General features: G+C 35.5%; 2 protein-coding genes across 6 annotated transcripts; both read left to right on the top strand.

Moving 5' to 3' along the window:
* Positions 1 to 1312: 1312 nt before the first annotated feature.
* Positions 1313 to 5829, top strand: LOC122051761 (TBC1 domain family member 5-like). The gene is made up of 6 exons (XM_042613025.1): positions 1313 to 1548; positions 1645 to 1854; positions 2436 to 2539; positions 3044 to 3220; positions 3612 to 5380; positions 5521 to 5829. Exons 2-6 carry the CDS (start codon positions 1685 to 1687, stop codon positions 5662 to 5664), a joined length of 2364 nt encoding a protein of 787 aa, XP_042468959.1. The 5' UTR covers positions 1313 to 1548; positions 1645 to 1684; the 3' UTR covers positions 5665 to 5829.
* A 1115-nt stretch (positions 5830 to 6944) lies between these two features.
* Positions 6945 to 16877, top strand: LOC122051762 (pathogenesis-related homeodomain protein-like). 5 transcript variants are annotated; one of them, XR_006131520.1, is made up of 12 exons: positions 6945 to 7258; positions 7827 to 8347; positions 9029 to 9194; positions 9313 to 9430; positions 10607 to 10719; positions 10817 to 11206; positions 11996 to 12211; positions 14267 to 14356; positions 15167 to 15221; positions 15338 to 15388; positions 16148 to 16237; positions 16322 to 16351. XR_006131520.1 is itself a non-coding variant. In XM_042613027.1 (11 exons), the coding sequence occupies exons 2-11, from the start codon at positions 7857 to 7859 to the stop codon at positions 16595 to 16597; spliced, it is 1992 nt and encodes a 663-aa protein (XP_042468961.1). In that variant the 5' UTR covers positions 6945 to 7258; positions 7827 to 7856; the 3' UTR covers positions 16598 to 16877. The 5 variants fall into 5 exon arrangements, 3 of the variants coding, with proteins under 3 accessions (XP_042468961.1, XP_042468960.1, XP_042468962.1); XM_042613027.1 differs by lacking the exon at positions 15167 to 15221 and having other exon boundaries at positions 10616 to 10719; positions 16322 to 16877; XM_042613026.1 differs by lacking the exon at positions 15167 to 15221 and having other exon boundaries at positions 16322 to 16877.
* Positions 16878 to 18276: the final 1399 nt, after the last annotated feature.

Raw genomic sequence — 18276 nt, 5'->3', positions numbered from 1 at the left:
TAGCGAACCGGTAGGTTCGCTTGTTTTTTCAAAAGAATTCGGCCAAAAAGAGAAGATTTTCAAGCTGGGGGCGGAAGTGATTCGGTTGGACGAGAAGGAACCAGCATCGTGAGGCTGGCCCGACCGTCCCTTATGCTATTTTAGTGTCGGAGAAAAAAAATCTTACATGTATTTCATATGTTGTGAATTACTAAATTGAGAGGTTAAAATCCTTCTTTAACCTTGGGTGTTGGTAAATGATATAGACTATCCCATCTGGTCTAGATTAGAAAGACTTGTCTATGTGGTCTCGCCCTAAGCTAATCCAGTCATCTTACTAAATCATTATTATCTGGATCACACTTGACTTTGATCTCGAACTAGCTGGAGCTGGTCCGTGTTAATGAGTTATCGAGGTTTGTATTTTTTTTTCCTTTTAGTTCGTTCATTTTATCTATCTTTATTTAATCTATTTATTCAATTCATTTTCTCAATACAATTTTTATTTATGAATATTATATATATTATTTTTGCCATAATTATCTATGAATATTATATATATTATTTTTTTATGGCAAAACAAAATAAAGCTTGAATGGAGTATAGGAAGAGTAGAACATCCCCAAAAGTTTTAAACTACCACGCTGACAAGCAACCAAAGTCAATGAAGCTAAATCTCTACGTCGGAACAAAAATAAAATCAAATAAAATAATTGGAGCCGTTCTAGAATTACAAATATTAAGAATTAAGTTACTTTATTGCTTGCATTTTAAAATGTTTTTCAAAAATCTTATACTTTCGTTTTTATCTATCTAAGGTGGTTTAATTTGATTATTTTATTTTACCCGGTTCTTTTCTGCCTAAAATATTCTCTTCCTCAACTCCTATTAAATAAATAATTTATTTTTTAAAAAAATTTAAGTGTTAAAAAATTTCTAAAACTATATAATAGATTGCGAAACTTAACAATAATATAAGGCAAAAAGTTAATAGTAAAATCACAAAAGAAATGTAATTTATTTATTAAAATGTGAGTTTCATCTGTAAACTAATTTTATTTATTTATTTATTTATTATTTACTAATTTAATATGCAATAATAATAATAATAATAATAATAATAATAATAATAAATGAATTCCTCCCACCTCGCATCTCTTTTTGGTTCGATTAATGATGTCACAGGTAGAGACAAAAAATACAGCTAATTTCGATGTGGACAGCCACAGACTTTAGACTGAAGCAATTAAACTCGTATTTTTTTAAAAAAAATATATAAGAAACAAATTATATTTATTTATATTTATTAATTTTTTATTTATCTCTCATCTTCCTTCCTTTACTTTTCTCTTCCTTTCCTCTGTTTCCATGGAAATCGCCTCAGAATAATACACAAATAGAGAAGACAAAGCTTCTCGATGGCCGCACTCCTTTTCCTCCCCTGGATTATGAAGACAAAGCCTCAATTGCTCGCCTTCTCCTGTCATCTGACTCTATAATTTCCAACTTTAACGTCCTCAGCGTCCTGATCTCGTCCAAGGTCTCGCCTTTCATCGCCGTCGGAGCCAGGTATCGGTCTTTGTATCCTGTCTTGCTGCTGAAGTTTAAGTTCTGTTTTTTTTCTTGTTTGTTGACACAGTTCTGCAATTTTTGTTTGTTGATAAGGTAAAATATTGTTTCGACCCAAAGGCGACAGCTTTCTACCATGAGGTCTGATCCACTCGAAGCGTCGGCTTGGGTGGCCGAGTCGAAGCCCCAGAAGAGATTCTCCAATCTGCGGAGCGTCCGGTGGCGAATCGATCTTCGGGTGCTGCCAAGTTCGCCGTTAGCCACTATTGATGATCTCCGGCGCGCCGCCGCGGATGCCCGAAGGAGGTGAGATTAGATCCGATAGTAAATGCTAGGTTAAGATTATTGCCTGCAACACAGGGTAATTCATTCATTTTGCTTCTCTTCTATACGTTCTAATTTAATATACTATTTGTAGTATTATTTGCATTCTCAGAGGAAAAGGTGTATTTTTGATCATGAAGAATTGATTTTTATTATTTGGTTCTTTGATTGATAATATCTTCAAAGAATTTCGGATCTTGCCATCTGAGTGCTGGATTGATAATTTGTCTTTTCTAGAACATAACGATAGTTTATTATTTGGATTATCTTGAATTGTCTATATTCCTTCTTGTTTGTTCATCTTATCAGTTAATAGTTTAACTGAATGTGTACCGGTGCAATTGATGATTCACAGCAATAATTCTGTATTTGTTTAGCAATCCCTCTTTGATTTTTCCAAAATTTAACCTTTTTTTTCTCATCTACTCAATTTATTGATGCTGTTGGATCTAGTTCTAGGCTTTAGTTATGTTCAGGTAGCTATAGGAAGATTTGATTGTCACATTTTAAATTGTAAGTTTGCATGTCTATGACTTTAATCTAGCTGTTTTCTTTGCTCACAGATATGTAAATCTGAGACGCCGTCTTATGATAGGCCATCATGCCCAAAAAGATGGCAATGCATCTGCTAATCGTATCATCGATAATCCTCTTTCACAAAATCCAGGTATGCCTACGATTCAGGTTTTCCTAAAAATAACTTGAAAATTTTTGTTGCGAGAAACCTCGGGTAACATGGCTGTAGTAAATTTTGCTATATTGTTAAATATACCAATTGACTTATATAGTTGATTTTTGAATTTCAAATGGAATAGTTTCTATTTGTTAATCTGAAGTTATATGCAACTTGTTGCTTCATATGCTTTCTTTTCTTCACATGTTAGCTTCCATAGTCATGATATTATCAGACAATAACCCAACAAGAATGAACTTTTAGTAAGATCTTGTAGACGAATTATCTTCTAAATTTGTGACTATTAATGCACCATCATAATGGTTTCTTGGTCAAAATTGTTGGATCTTATGTGACTTGATTTTTTAGTCACTATGCTTGCTACTTTCTGAATGAAATCAAGAAAGTATATGATCAGTGAAGGCCATGGTTGAGAATCTTCAGTTTGATTCTAATGAACTATTGACTTGTATAACATCTTTAATTTACTGCATACAGATAGCACATGGGGCCGCTTCTTCAGTTATGCAGAGTTAGGGAAGATGGTTGACCAAGATTTATGCAGGTTGTACCCTGAGAATGGCGACTACTTTCACTCGCCCAATTGCCAGGCTACACTAAGGAAAGTATTGGTATTATGGTGTCTGCAACACCCAGAGTATGGTTATAGACAAGGCAAGTTTATGTTTTTTTTTTGTTTCCTTTCTTTTGGAAAAAGTAGGGCAAGAGCAACAAAGCAAGTTTATGCTGTTCTTATGTCAATTACAGCTTAATATCTGGACATGAAGGCAAATTATTCATTAGTATTTGCCGTTCTAAAAAGTTTATGGAAAACAACTATCACCTATTTTAGGTGGCAATTTATCATGCTTTTGTTCCTTTGGCATGCCATGAATACTGCAGATTGTACCTTTAAATTCTTAATGAGTAGAATTGAATTGAAGTATTTTCTTTTCTGGAATTGCTGAACTACTATGTAAGATTACGAAAAAGAATCAGAAGCTAACTTTGTAGTTGTTCTTTTACTTTCTCAATATTTGTTGTTGCTTCTGTCTTTTTGTTGCAGGAATGCATGAGTTATTGGCTCCCCTCTTATACGTGCTTCATGTTGACTTGGAAAATTTGTCTCGAATAAAAAAACAAAATGAAGATTGCTTTAATGATGAATTCAATGGGATCTCACTGCCAGAAAGTGACTTGCTCTCTAATGACAGGATTCGAAGAGTCAGAAATTGGGACTCTGGTATTGAGGTAGAAAGTAATCTTCGCAAAAAGGTTACTGACAATACTTTGGATGCACTAGATCCCAATACAAAAGAAATGCTTTCACTGAGTGATTCTTATGGAGCAGAAGGGGAGTTGGGTGCTATATTGTCTGAAAGATTTATGGAACATGATGCGTATTGCATGTTTGATAATTTGATGGATGGAGCCCAAGGTGTGGTTGCCATCGCAAGTTTTTACTCGACTGTAGTAGGATCAAACACAACCATCTCTCCCACCATTGAAGCTTCGTTGGCATTATATCATTTGCTATCCATTGTGGATTCATCCCTCCATAGTCACCTTCTCGAGCTTGGGGTTGAACCACAATACTTTGCTCTCCGATGGTTGCGTGTTCTATTTGGGAGAGAGTTTTGCCTCAATAATCTTCTGATCATTTGGGATGAACTATTCTCTTCTTCAAATGATAGTTGCGTAGAAAATGTTGATGAGTGCAGATTTTATATTCTATGCTCCGCTCGAGGGGCATTTATTGCCGCTTTTGCAGTGTCAATGCTTCTTTATCTGAGATCTTCGCTTCTATCTGCAGAAATCACAACATCTTGCTTGCAACGGTTACTGAACTTTCCTGCACACCCTGACATGAAGAAGATCATAGAGAAGGCCAAATCGTTGCAGGTGCTTGCCCTTGAATCTACTTCAACTTTGTCTAAGACGTCGCCGTATCTGAGGCCAGATAATTATTGGGAAGAGCAGTGGAGAGTGTTGAATAAGGATGAAGAACTTAGTCGAAAAAATGGCATCTCAAATGCAAGTGGAAGTATAAAGAAGATATTGACTGGCAAATTGAGTTTATCTAGAACAAAGTCTGAAGCATCTGCGAATGCCCATGCCGATGCCAAGTTTTCTGTTAGGCGGAGACTTTTTGATGACATGCCTAAATCCACTGAAGATGAAAAACATCAGGATATCTCCAATAGTTGCGAGGCTTCTACGATTTCATCTGACACAAACAGCGGGATGTCTTCTCTGGCAATTCTGGCAGACAATTGCATGGCTGAAGAAACACTTTCAAATGGGGATAGCTCTTTGGTTCTTTCTATATCTACTAATCCTCATGAAATGGATAACGACCATGAAAATGAATCGGTGAAGAGCAGTGTGACTTCAAATTCATTTTGCGGCGACAACAGCGAAGAAGCAATTTCCACAGAGGAGCCTTGTTATCCGAATAGCGAAGATGGGCAGGTAAATAATATGGAAGAACCTTGCAGCCAAAATCTTAATGAGCAGTTGACTCAAGGTTCTGAAGCCAATTCATCCGGGGTTATTGATGCTTCCTCGGAACAAATAGCCGCTGCAAAGGACCGGAAACCATCTCCTGGTAAGTTCAAGTGGCTTTGGAGCTTTGGTAGAGGCGGCCATCCCGAAGGAAATCAAGAGTCACAACACTCTTCCAATCCCGAGCATATCGAAAAGGATAGCTCTGACATGTCGACTTGTGATGAAACCAGTACATACTGTGGGGCAACTAAGAGGCCCGAAGCCAGAGATAAAAAAGTAATAGACAGTTTGCGAAATCTTGGTCAGTCCATGCTCGACAATATTCAGGTAAGACACGCTTACTCCCAACTTTCTGAATGAAAAAGTCTATAATTTGCACTAAGACAATGATCGAAATACAGACATTAGATATCTCTCGGTTGTTCTAGGAATATCATCATCACAAAAGCTTGAATTTACTCATGCAGGTGATCGAGACAGTCTTCCAGCAAGACAAAGGCAAACTCGATTCGTTGGATAATTTATCGAGCAACATTGTTAAAGGTCAGGGAAGAGCTATAGTAGCTTTAAAAGAACTGCGGAAAATTAGTAACTTGCTCCAAGAGATGTAAGAAAATTTTGTAATTAATATCCATTGTAATTACATTCTTCATTCTTCTATGCAAGTTATAGAAGTGTATGTATATTTAGTGTTTCGATTACTTGTAGCACAACTCTTGATGCTCGATCAGCGTATAATGGATTCGAATCTATTGAGGATTCAAAGCGGTTTACTATGCCTTTGCTATGTTTTTGGGCCCTTGGAGAATCGATTGAAATGCCATAGTATCGCATGACTCCTACAATGACCATCGGTGAAGCATAATACAAGTCGTAAGAAATGTTTTCATATCGACAATCATATTTACTAAATACAATCACACCACACAACAAGCTTAACCACAATCTTTATGGCCCAATTACTATTTACTAACTACTAGAATTATAATTGAATGAATACGATGGAAATCATCATATTCTATAGTTTATAGTGGAGATTTGTCCTCCAGATTATGGTGGTGCAGTAGAATATTCAGATTATCATCAAGTATCTATAGTTCGATTCCTTTATTTATAGGAATTTTTTTGCTAAATAGAACGCGTAATCAAAGGAAGGGGTTGTTGATGTGACAGGGGTTGGGGGTAATGACGTGGTAGTAGGGGGTCAATCCCCGACAATATGAGAGGGTGCGTAACAAAATAACCTGTTTCATAGTAATATCAGTTTTAGCAAATGACTAAAAGGCTAATTCTACGAAATTTTCATCAATGTAAGATCTTAAAATAAGATCGTACACAATTATATCCTATTTTATAAGAAATTATTTCTGAAATTCAAATCTATAACCAACAATGTCAATGCTCCATTGTCAAATGACATCTATCAATATTAATTAACAATGATAAATATTAATTAGATGATATTTTAAGAATGCTCCATTGTCAAATGATATCTATCAATATTAATTAACAATGATAAATATTAATTAGATGATATTTTAAGAAGTCGTAATCAACATCTTTGTTATTTCATCCAAGTATTTTATTTATTTAAAAGTATTTTTTATAAATATTTTAGAAATTTCTTTCCATCTTTTTATCTAAGTAGGAAAATTTACAAAATATTCAAATCACGTACCTTAATTTTAAAATTATCGGGTAAAAATCGATTAATTTTTCCGCTTTAAAAAAATAATGATCGATTCATATTCAAAATAGAACTGACTTGATGTTATTCCGGATATTAATTCTTATGAATGATTTTTTAAAAAACGAATTAGTCATTTTTTTTCAGGAGCTAAATATTTTGAGGCTTTGTGTTTATTGACTATGGTCATTTTCTCATTTAACCTATCTTCGTATACTATTGTTTCTTCTCTCTCTCTCTCTCCCACTCTCTCCCCTGTTCCTACTTCGTTCCTAAATCCCATCAGCAGGCACGGCACCTTTAGATTCCCTTCAAGACGCGATTTTGTCAGCGGCGACGAGAGATCGTGATCGCACGGGGAAAGAATTTGCGGCGTCTTTCGAGTCTTTGAGCTAGAAGGGAGAAGTCCCAAGAAATTTGATTTGCTGAGATCGTTTTCTTGGAAGTTTAAAAGGAAGGATATGAGGGGATGATGCAGTGGCGGATAGAGAGGGGCTGCTCGGTCGGGTCTCCTAGAGGTACGAAGCCGCCTCCTTTGCAATCTAAACACGAATGATCGGCGTCCAATGTGCGTTCTTTGATTAAGACTAATTCGATCGGTTTTCTTCTCGTGTTGGACAATGACGAAGTTTTATCGGATTCCTGGATCCCGTGCTTTACTATTGATCAGAAAACGGATCTTTGTGTACGAATTAGGATGGTTTGATTTATTGGAAACTTGGTTCGGATATTTGTGCTCTGAAGTAGTATTTTGGGGCCATCTTGTTCTTACACCAAACTTTTCGTGCTTTTCTTCATTAAATCGTCTTTTGATAAATTCCATTTTCGGAGCGATTGCTCCAGTTTTATGGTCTTTTTAACATACTTGAGAATGCTCTATAATTTTTCTTATTGTCTGAACTGCTACAATGATGTATCGGGATTACGGCTTGCAATTATGAAGCATAGCAAAGACAGATTATTGAAATTATTACTTTATATTCACAATTGTTTTTATCGATTGAACATTGCTTTGAGAAACAAGATCCCATTGTTGTTCAGTCCACTACTCAGATTTTGATCTTTCTTGTATTTTTATATGTATAGGGCTTTAATCAAGAGGATTTAGGGGAAGAAATGAAGACTCCTGAAAAGAAACTGATTTGCTATCAATCTAGGAAGTCTGCCGTCCTTGAGAAGGAGGCCTATTCTAAGATGGACTCAGAATCCATAAAGGCATTTTTTCACAGAGTTATTTACAATAAAAGATGCAGAACTAAGCCGAATATGATTTCTAAGCAAAGAAGAATAAGGAGGAAACAGTTGAGCAGCAAATACCCAAAAACTATGCAGAGAATCACTCATCATATCTCTGGTTCAGACCAAGGTACCTCAAAACTATCAACAGATGAATCTTTTTGTGCTCATAATAAAGGGAATCTGGAGGTTGCAGCTAACAAGGGAACAATTAAATTATGTAAAAGGAAGAGGCGTAAACGGAAGAGAAAAAATGTAGACCATGATGAAGCCTCTCGGCTCCAAAGAAGGACAAAGTATCTGCTAATTAAAATAAAACTAGAGCAGAATCTTATTGATGCATATTCTGGAGATGGTTGGAATGGCCAGAGGTATGTTGAATGTTGATGATGATATCTTATGTAAACATACCATTAGATTTTCAGTTCTGTTATTGATTTTTTTTTGGTCTCAAACCATAGGGTTTTCCTTCATGACATCCCAATTAGACATTTTTTATAAAATAGTCATTGTCTTTCAAATTCTTGTCTTCATGAATAGCATGCCCCATGCAAACTTATGGATGACTCAAGCCGTATTCTACTTTCAACATGTTAGATGCTTATATGAGATAAATAGAACTATTGAATTCAAGTTGGTTTTTTATTTATTAGGTTCGAACTTTCTGGTATTTAGTTACCTAAAAGAAAATTGCAGCTTCAATAGTATTCTATTTAAACCAGCTGAATACTTGTTAACTCCCCCTATCTTTGGAGTAGTAATTATTTTTTGAGCCTTTTGAATCAATAATGAATCTTCATCTGCTCTTTGCTTATGTTCAATAGTCATGCAAAATGCATTCATGTCAAGAATCACGTTCGTACTTTGGGTACCTATGGGTGTAGAAACATAGAGGGTCGCGGTATGACATATTCTATAGTCCCTCTAAGCTTACCAATGAGAGTGTAGATTTAGGAATTATTGAGCAACATTTTTTGTCTTAAAATATTTTCTATGAATATCCAAGTCACAGAAACTTAATTCTTCCTTGATTCCATGGTATCATTTTGCAGTCGAGAAAAAATTAAACCCAAAAAGGAATTGCAAAGAGCTCAGAAGCAGATAGTGAAGTGTAAACTTGGTATTCGTGATGCTATTCGCCAGCTGGATTCACTTAGCTGTGTAGGAAGCATTGCAAATTCTTTGATGCATCCAGATGGATCTGTTTTTCATGAACATGTATGTATTTTGCAAAAGTTGTATCAATTTGTTTTCGTATGCCTCAACAACATAATATATTGGTTACTGAATACATTCCAAGGTATTTTATATTGAAAGATTTGTGTTTTTCCACTAGATCTTCTGTGCAAAATGCAGATCAAGTGAAGCTTTTCGAGATAATGACATTGTTCTTTGTGATGGAACATGCAATTGCGGTTTTCACCAAAAATGTTTGGAGCCTCCTTTAGTAAAAAGTTTGTCTCTATCTCTTATCTTTATAGCTCATGTAATTTGTAAATATATTATCAGCCCATGCAAATGTTTGGAGCTATATTATCTTTATAGCTCATGTTACTTAGCACCACTTTTGTCCATATGTTTTCTTGCTTCTTCAGCCAGCTGTTAAATGTTATACTACATTTTCCGCTTGTGAACTTTCTGAATTTGTTTACTATCTAAGCAATCAAATATGATTTACATACTGCATAAACATCCTCCTTATTCAAGTTTGACAACTCAATTACTTCAATCTTCTTCTGCAGCCTAGCTCTAGAGATTTAATTTAACTCTATTATTAGGGTTACAGTCTTGCATTGAGTTCAGTAGAGGTGTTAAATCCATGCCAACCCCAAAATGTTGGAACTTACACTGCTTAATGATAATGTCAATTTACTTGTGAAATCTCAATTTTGTGTTGTCTCATGACGGTCACAGGTTTGAGAGTAAATATGTATATTTGGTAGGAGAAAACAATTTAACCATCTGGGATCAAAGTTAGTACTATAATTTTAGATCATGATTAGTTTAGCATGTCATTGATGTCAATTATTACGGTACTGACATTAGAGAGGGCTTATCAAGGTGTCCTCATTTTCAAGTTGGATTTATCTCACTGTAGGTTAAAGAAATGTGTCAGAATTTGAGATGAGGGTTGGAGTTGTGTAAAAAATTATTTGAGTTATTGGTAATGACAGAAATGTAGGATATAAGCTGAAGACGCTAGTTGTATGGAATTACTAATGATGATTAATAAACTAAGATTCATTGTGTACTTTAAGAAAATATAGTTAGGAGATGTTAATGTTCTCTCAAAGGTTTGCGTGCTTGACAATCTTGGATCATGCTTTTGCACTTGTAAAGGCATTACTTATACAGTTGATACTTGATAGTAGTTGAAATCATAGAGGCCTTATATCTCATTTATATCCTGTCTGATACAGGGTCACAATTGACTGGTAGTATTGCTCAAATTCAACACATTTAACTATTTTTTGCACAGGTGCTTTGGCCAATTATACTAGTGACATACTGATTTTATTGATGTAGTCTTTCATGGTATAATTGAGAATATTAATGTGTAATCCTCAGCAACTTCTTTTTCATTGTACACCAAGTTTCAATTTGATAGCTTAACTCACTTATGCTTTCAGTTCCTCCAGGAGATCAAGCGTGGCTTTGCAAATTCTGTACGTGTAAACTGGAAATTCTAGAAGCTATTAATGCACATCTTGATACCTGCTTCAGTGTGAACAATAGCTGGGAGGTTGGTGCCTGGTAGTAATGATATTTTCAAGTTGTGTTCATGAAAAGCTACTTTAAGAAACTAAGAGCGCAGGGGTAATGTTTTGATTCTATACCAGGACATTTTCAAGGAAGCAGCAGCATACTCTGATGCTGAAAATATTTGTCCGAGTCCTGGCCATGAATGGCCTTCAGATGATTCAGGAGATGAAGACTACAATCCTGACATAAATGAAAATAGTAACAGCAGATCAGGCATTGAAGAAAATGCTTCTGATGATTCTGATTCTCTTAGTAGCCTATTCTGTTCATCTGATAGAGCTATTTCACATTCTGATTTAGAATACTACAGCTGTCACGAAGAACCTTTTTATGCAATGAGAAGCAAGAGCAAGGCTGACCAACTTGATTCCTTGGACAACTTTGATTCTGGTCAAAGCAATGAGTGTGATATTATTGCCCACTATCGTCGGCAGCGGAGAGATGTTGACTACATAAAGCTTCATGATGTGAGTACCATGATTTCCAGTTGCCTATAGTAGTAATCTAGTAGACAATTATTTTGCAACATCTAATTTAGCTAACATTTTTGTTTGTAGAATGACCTAGTAGAATTCTATGTGAAGCACATTTCGTGTGATCTAGCTTTCATTACTGGAACAAGGAAATGAAACGACACTATCATGGGAAAATACTTGTATGCACGATTAATCACTAATAAACAGATACACCTATCAACTTTTAGATTGAGAACTTCAAGCATCAACAATTTTTTCTTGAATAAAATAATTCTTGCTTCTATTCTGCTATCATCTGATTCATTACTGCATCCTACTAATACGACGGACTTAGGAGTTAATTGCTTTATAAGATGTTATGTTCTATAACCTAACATTCAGAACTAATATGTGTCTTTCACTTGCTTACTGAAATATGCATCTATCTAATGTTCTTTTTCTATAAACTGGAACCATCTTGTCTATGAGGTATACAAATTTCTTGTTTTGATCTTTATATTGCTTCAGAAATTACATTTGTAGGCAAGAAGTCATGGAATCCATATTGAAAATGTATTTTACTGCTTTATAAGTTAAAAGTTTCTTTCAATAATTTGCAATATTTTGGTCCTTTTTTTCTTTTTCTTTTGCAAATTTACTGATTTTTATTAACCAAATACACACAGGTATTTCCTGAATGACTATCTACTAAACATTTTTCCTTTATTGAATATCTTAGTTACAGCTTCTAGCGATGATATTTGAAGTCACTGCACATTATTAGTCTGCCACTATTTGCAGGAAATGTTTGGGAGGGAACCACCTGAAGATGAGACACAAAGTGAAGACGAAGACTGGGGCCCTAAGATGAGAAAGAGGAGAAGGGTTGACACATCAACTGACATCTGCATGACCAACTCTGTGACTGAGGATATGTGTTCACATCTAGGACCAATAAATAGATTATCAAGCCATAAGAAGAGACAAATTTTCCGAATACCTCCTGAGGCAGTTGAGGTAATCAGCATTGCTTTTTTTAGAAACCTTTTGTTTTGTATTTTGTTCCTTTGCAAGTCTGGATCTTTTTGTTGCAGTTGGAAAGAAATGCTATTATACCAACATAATAATTATTTCTATAAAAAACCCTAAGAATTATTCCTTGTAGGTGTTATTGCCTCAAGTGATGAGATGAACCATGGACTCCAACATTATAGACAATGAGACCTAAAACCAATAAAACAAATAAGGCGCAAATAAATATATATTTGTGTTTTTAAAGGAAGACATTTCTTAGATATATGTAGCTATTCCAACTCTTGTTGCTCCACTGATGAAGATTGGTATTACATGTCCCAAGACAAAAGGTTAAAAAAAAAAAAGGGCGACCCGGTGCATGAAGCTCCCGCCATGCGGGGTCCCGGAGAAGGATCCATTGTATACAGCCTTACCCTACTTTTTGCAAGAGGCTGTTTCCAGGATTCGAACCCGTGACCTTTTGATCACATGACAACAACTTTACCATTGAGCCAAAGCTCCCCGTCTCCCAAGACAAAAGGTTCTATAGAGAAATATAAGCAAGGTGCTTCTGGTGTTCAACAGCGAAGATGTTTCTTTGGTATAAGATTATCTTATTTTGTATACAGCAATTATGGACCCACTTCATCAATCTATGTGCATCTCATACCCAAGAATTTCAGTTGGTTCATGCACTATTGCATTTATGTGATTCTGTGGTTTCAGCATCATCCTTATCTGACTGCCTTAATCTTCGTCAATCATGAAACAATCATCACTAAGGAGAATGGTGAGATTTTGAGACAAACATAAAACCTTAAAACGTATGTTATGCATTATAATGATGCATTTCATGTTGCTTCTAACTATAATCATTTTTTTCCTATTATATTGTTATCTTATGTTTGATATGCACTTGAATGACGGGAACCTAAACAATTAGCTGCAAATAATTGTAGGTTGCTTGCTCTTCTCAGGAGCTGATGATTCCCATAATCATTAACCCTATCGTAGGATGAATCATCATGATCAAGCTCTTCAATGTCTTACTCTAATATTGAAGTCTATGCCTCAGATCTGCCAACATGTTGTGTGCACTTTTCTAATCCCACACAAGCACAACAGGGGGAGCATCTCAGTGAACTAGTTGGAATGATCACTCATGTAGGTGCAATTTGCACATTTTAAGCCCCTATTAATCTTCTTTATGGATTAAAATGACTTGCAATGAGGAAGATAGATGCTAAGGAAGAAAGGAACTAGTGGGGAAACATCTCTGTATACTGGTTTTAGAATGCTCTCTCATGCAGGTGCAACTTGCACACTTCAACCCCCTATTAATATGCTTTAAGGATCAAAGTTTCTTACAATGGAAGGAAGATAGATGACTAAGGAAGAATGGAGCTATATATGACTGTAGAAACATAAATTTGGTAGTCAAGTGGCAATTAGCTTTAAGAGTCCAAGATGCATCAGTCATTGACTGAATTTTCTTGATTCAGGAAAATTAGAGCCTCACTCTGACAATGCAAACACTGCGAAGATTTATCCTTGTTTGACTGTCTTTTTTCCTTCACACTTCTGTTGCCACTTACTAGTCATCTTACCTTGGCATCAAGGTAACCTCCTGTGTTTTATTAATTTTTTTCCCGTGGTTAAGTACGGAAACTTCTCCCTGGTAGACATAGACAATCGATAGTAGGTATAATTTTGACCATACTATCCATGTCAATATTAGGTTCTAATTGTCTACTTGGATTAGCCTAGAGCCATGAACTAAAATTGGCAGCTTCAAAATAGTTTGTTGGAGAACGCCATAGTGTAGGACTGACAGGGGATTACAATTTGAGACTTCAAAAAAATTCTAAAAAAAAAGACAAGAGGAGAGAGCATCAAGAATGTGAAAACTGCTGCTGTGCCTTAGTGTCCATGTATTTCCAATTTATTTTCATCAGTAAATTTATTTCAATTTATGTTCATTGATAAATTTTTAAGATTTGCTCTTAGGGTAGACTCTGTTTGCATCATCCATGATTATTTTTCTATTTGCTACAACAGAAACTCCGCTTAGCTTTTTCCGAAAATGAACTTCCTTCAAGATCTGTGAAAGAGACCTTGTCTAAACAATTGGGCATTTCGTCTGAAAAGGTACAGTATGTCATTGTCCTTATCATATCTATCTTTTGAAGGGGGCAATCAAGTCATGCTATAATAATATATATCTCCAAGAATTCAGCATTGCTCCCAACGGATCCCTTTGAGAATATTTGTATTTCTTCATATCCATAGACTCTAAATTCTGTAAATTTATCTTTGCTCAAACTTTATATGGTATTCAGCCTTTCCTTTTCTAGGATTGTGATGCATGTCTTGGCATGCTATTCAACTTATCTCTTGTTCAAAAAAGAGGAGAAAAGGGGCATGTTTAAGGTCCAGCCAAGTAATTTGGGATGTCACAGCCTGATAATGTGTTGGATTTTTGATTCACTGGCTGAATTTTTATTAAAAGTGGCATCTTTGTTAAAAACTAACTTGGGAAACCACAGTCCCTTACCATGCTCCTTAGATGGGTGTTCCCATGAGCATAATTTTTTTTGTATAGATATATATTGTATTTCTGTGTATTTAAATATTCATGCCTATATATATGTCCCAGGTGGATCCATGTTTGTGGCTTTTGTATATACATATTTGTGCTTCTATGTTTTTAAATGTGTGTAATCTATGGTCCTATGGATCTATGTTTGTGGTTTTGCAAGTGATCATTTGCCACTGTTTACTCTCTTTTCTACTGCAAAAAGAATTTTTCTCTTTGCCAATCCTTTGACCTCGTGTTATAGTTTCATGTCTTAAAAGGTCCGAGCAGAATTATTCCTTTTGATCTAAAATTATCCACACTGTCCACTGTCTCTTCTCACATCAAAACGAACATTGCATGAGGCTTAAGTTTTCTTTCAGAATGCCTCATCTTATTGTGGCACAAGAGCTTGTCACTGTCTTACACTAGATAAAGGTAAGTATAGAATCCTATATTATACTACTTGCATGTCGTATATGAACTTGAAATTATGTTTTAGGCGACTTAGTATCTTGATTAATCTAACCTAACTTTTTAACTTCCATTTGCAGGTCAGCAAGTGGTTTAAGAATGCAAGATATGCTGCTCTTAAAATGAGAAAGGTCACCTTGCTTTGTTTTTTTCTACATTGCTTTGCTTGTCTCACTGCTAATTAAAAATTACTTCATTTAACCTAATTAGTGAAACCTTGTTCCGAATGCAAGACTAATTCTAGAAACTTTTTCTTACACTTTCATATGTATCCCTGTTGAACTTTTATGAAGTGCCCCCTCGGCACAAATGACAAATGCAAAGAACATCATTATGCAAGCTATTGACTGCTTGCACAAATGATAACAACTATATATTCAATCTTTAGGAGATGCTCGTTGTCCCCAGGGCGTAGCACAGATGGAGAGTGCATGGTTCTGTGGCTTAAAGGTCCAGGGGTCGATCCCCGGGGTGTCACTGCCTGGGGTTAACGTCTCCGCCATGCACTTTCCACCTGTGTACCTGCATTTACCTCCCTCCATATCCGTGGGACCGGCTCTAGGGGGGCCGCTGATGTGGCGGTTCCACATTTTTTTTTTTTTTTTTTTTAGGAGATGCTCGTTGGTTAGAGGGTGATAGATTTGCTACAATTTAGCTAATCAAAATATGGATTTCTGACTAAGTTTAGTATAGAAAGACAAACTGTTGGCGTTGAAGGATATTTCACTTGAACGGCTTCCATTGTGAATCCTTATGCTGTATTGGACCTTTCCTTCATATTGTATTGAATAAACTGAAGAGAACCATAGTATGATGCCTACTTTTAACGGGAGAGCAAGAGATACAAGGACTAATACCATCAACTGCGTTGTGTTCTGGTGTTGCTGCAGAATCTGATAAACAATCCTGTTGGGAATGAGTGTTCGTCTGAGTCCATGAATGAGAACTTGTCAAAGGCATTTGGCCTACCAGATCATCGGGTAAGACAATCTTTGCAGGATACAAGCGTAGCCTCACTGCCATTATCTCATGGTTGTGACTGTTTTCATGTCTCTCTTTTGAAGATGAGGAAATCATTAGCACAGTCGAGCGGTCAAAAAAGGGCGAGACGAGAGAAGGCAGGCCACAAGGGTGGAGCTGATCATAAGATTGGCAAGAAGAACATTGAGCATCTGAACTTAACTGAGGTTGAGAGGCTATGCAGACTGCAGGATAAGCTTCAAGAGTTGAAGAAGGCATTGATGTCATACTTGGATGAGAAAGAAATGACCACCAAAACCTTTGTCCCAGAACAGAATGTGATCTATGTTCCAGTTGCTGAAGTAAGGGAGAAATCGTGACACGACCTTGATGGATGTGGTTAACACCTAAATCGTCTTATCAAGAAATCTGCATTTGTATGATTCTCAAGATTGTTACATGATGAAATATACGCGGAAAGATACAAGTCATTGAGAAGTAATGTGGCATTCTGCTGAAAAGAATTGATAAGGATTAAGATCTTACTGAAAGCAATAGACATAGATATCCAAATGATGAGCTTGATCGATGATGAGTCTGATCGACATGTATCGTATTTTGCTCAATTTTAAATAATAATAATCCATGTTTTTCAGTTTATTATGGCCATTTTTTTCTTTTGCTTGTTTTTCCATACTTTTGTTCATTAGCATCTTAAAAGGGGTGATGATAATGAAATTCTCTAGTCCTCGTGTGTTTGACCATTTGATATGAGCAATTTTTAGGGTTAATGTTAAATTCCTTTTAAGAATTTTATTTTGTCGTCAAGTATCCTTCTTCATCAATAAATAAGTCAATTAAGTTGTAATTTAGAAACTTAGATGGCAATTTGAAAGGGTAAAAATAGGTATTTTGATTTTAAATATGGGAGTTTTAACAGTAAAATAGGGGCATTTTAAAATGTGTGTTAAGGACGTTTTGAAAATTACTCTTATTTCAAAAGGATTAATTAATTAAATGCATTACGAACTTTAAAGTTTTCAATAAACTATCACAAATTTTAATTTTTAACAAATATTAAAATTTTATATGTTTAATAATAATAATAATAATAAAAAAGGAATGTGCAGTTGGTTAAAAGGTAATAATTTTGTTCTAGATTAATTTATGGACGGATGAATGTTCAATACAATTAAATGAATAAGTTCAAATAATTATAAACTTGAATACATATTTTCTCATTTCAAATATTTCAATATGGCTAATTCCTAGTTAGATACAAGTAGACAAATTATGAGAATATTTTACCATGATAACTTTAAGGTCACTTTGTAAATAATATTCATTAATAAAATAATCAATATACAAAATAAATAATAAAAAATAACTCACGGCGACGAATGTAGCTTGACCTTACCTCTGAGATTAAATAGAAGATCTTCTAGTCCATAAAAAAGTGGATCAGGGGATGGTTCACTCCTAATTACGACTATATCATAATTGTGATCCGGTCGTAATTGGTTGCAATCTTTTTATGGATTCATCGTCCCCACCAAATTATAATTTGGGTCAGAGTGGGCAGCCGCTCAGAGGCCATCAAAAGTGCGCAAGTGTCCAGGTTACCGGACGCTAAGCAGAGGGTGACCTCTGGACAGTCTTTGGCCATCCACTCCGATCCAAACTATAATCTATTGGGAACGAGAAACTCATGAAGAGATCATAATCAATTACGACCGAGTTATAATTATCATCCGACCATAATCAGAAGTAGATCATCCGATCCACTTTTTTCATGAATCAGGTGATCTGGTCTCCTGAGATTGCGGCCTGTCTATAAATCACAGCTGAACGTCAAATGCTGAAAATTGAAGAGAACAAATTGTATTAATTTTTTTTCACCAAAAGAATCAAATGCTAGATAATTAATATTTTTTTTAAGAAAAAAACATTAAATCAGTTGTGAGAAGTCACAACCCAACTAAGGGAAAGGGCCATCGGAGGAAGAACTTACCAGGGATATCGTTTTCACAGGTATAATTAAGTCGTTTCCCATTTTCAC

This window comes from Zingiber officinale, chromosome 3A (genome assembly GCF_018446385.1).
Source record: "Zingiber officinale cultivar Zhangliang chromosome 3A, Zo_v1.1, whole genome shotgun sequence".
In the NCBI taxonomy this organism is placed as follows: Eukaryota; Viridiplantae; Streptophyta; class Magnoliopsida; order Zingiberales; family Zingiberaceae; genus Zingiber; species Zingiber officinale.
The sequence above is the reverse complement of the archived record's forward strand: the minus strand, read 5'-3'. Positions and strand labels throughout refer to the sequence as shown.

What these genes read in the sequence shown, in the direction of transcription:
- LOC122051761 (XM_042613025.1), top strand. Translation starts at nt 1,685, where the DNA reads ATGAGGTCTGATCCACTCGAAGCGTCGGCTTGGGTGGCCGAGTCGAAG. An exon ending in GCCGCGGATGCCCGAAGGAG is followed by an intron (nt 1,855 to 2,435) that starts GTGAGATTAGAT and finishes CTTTGCTCACAG; the next exon opens with ATATGTAAATCTGAGACGCC. An exon ending in TCCTCTTTCACAAAATCCAG is followed by an intron (nt 2,540 to 3,043) that starts GTATGCCTACGA and finishes TACTGCATACAG; the next exon opens with ATAGCACATGGGGCCGCTTC.
- LOC122051762 (XM_042613026.1), top strand. Translation starts at nt 7,857, where the DNA reads ATGAAGACTCCTGAAAAGAAACTGATTTGCTATCAATCTAGGAAGTCT. An exon ending in GATGGTTGGAATGGCCAGAG is followed by an intron (nt 8,348 to 9,028) that starts GTATGTTGAATG and finishes ATCATTTTGCAG; the next exon opens with TCGAGAAAAAATTAAACCCA. An exon ending in TACCTCCTGAGGCAGTTGAG is followed by an intron (nt 12,212 to 14,266) that starts GTAATCAGCATT and finishes TTGCTACAACAG; the next exon opens with AAACTCCGCTTAGCTTTTTC.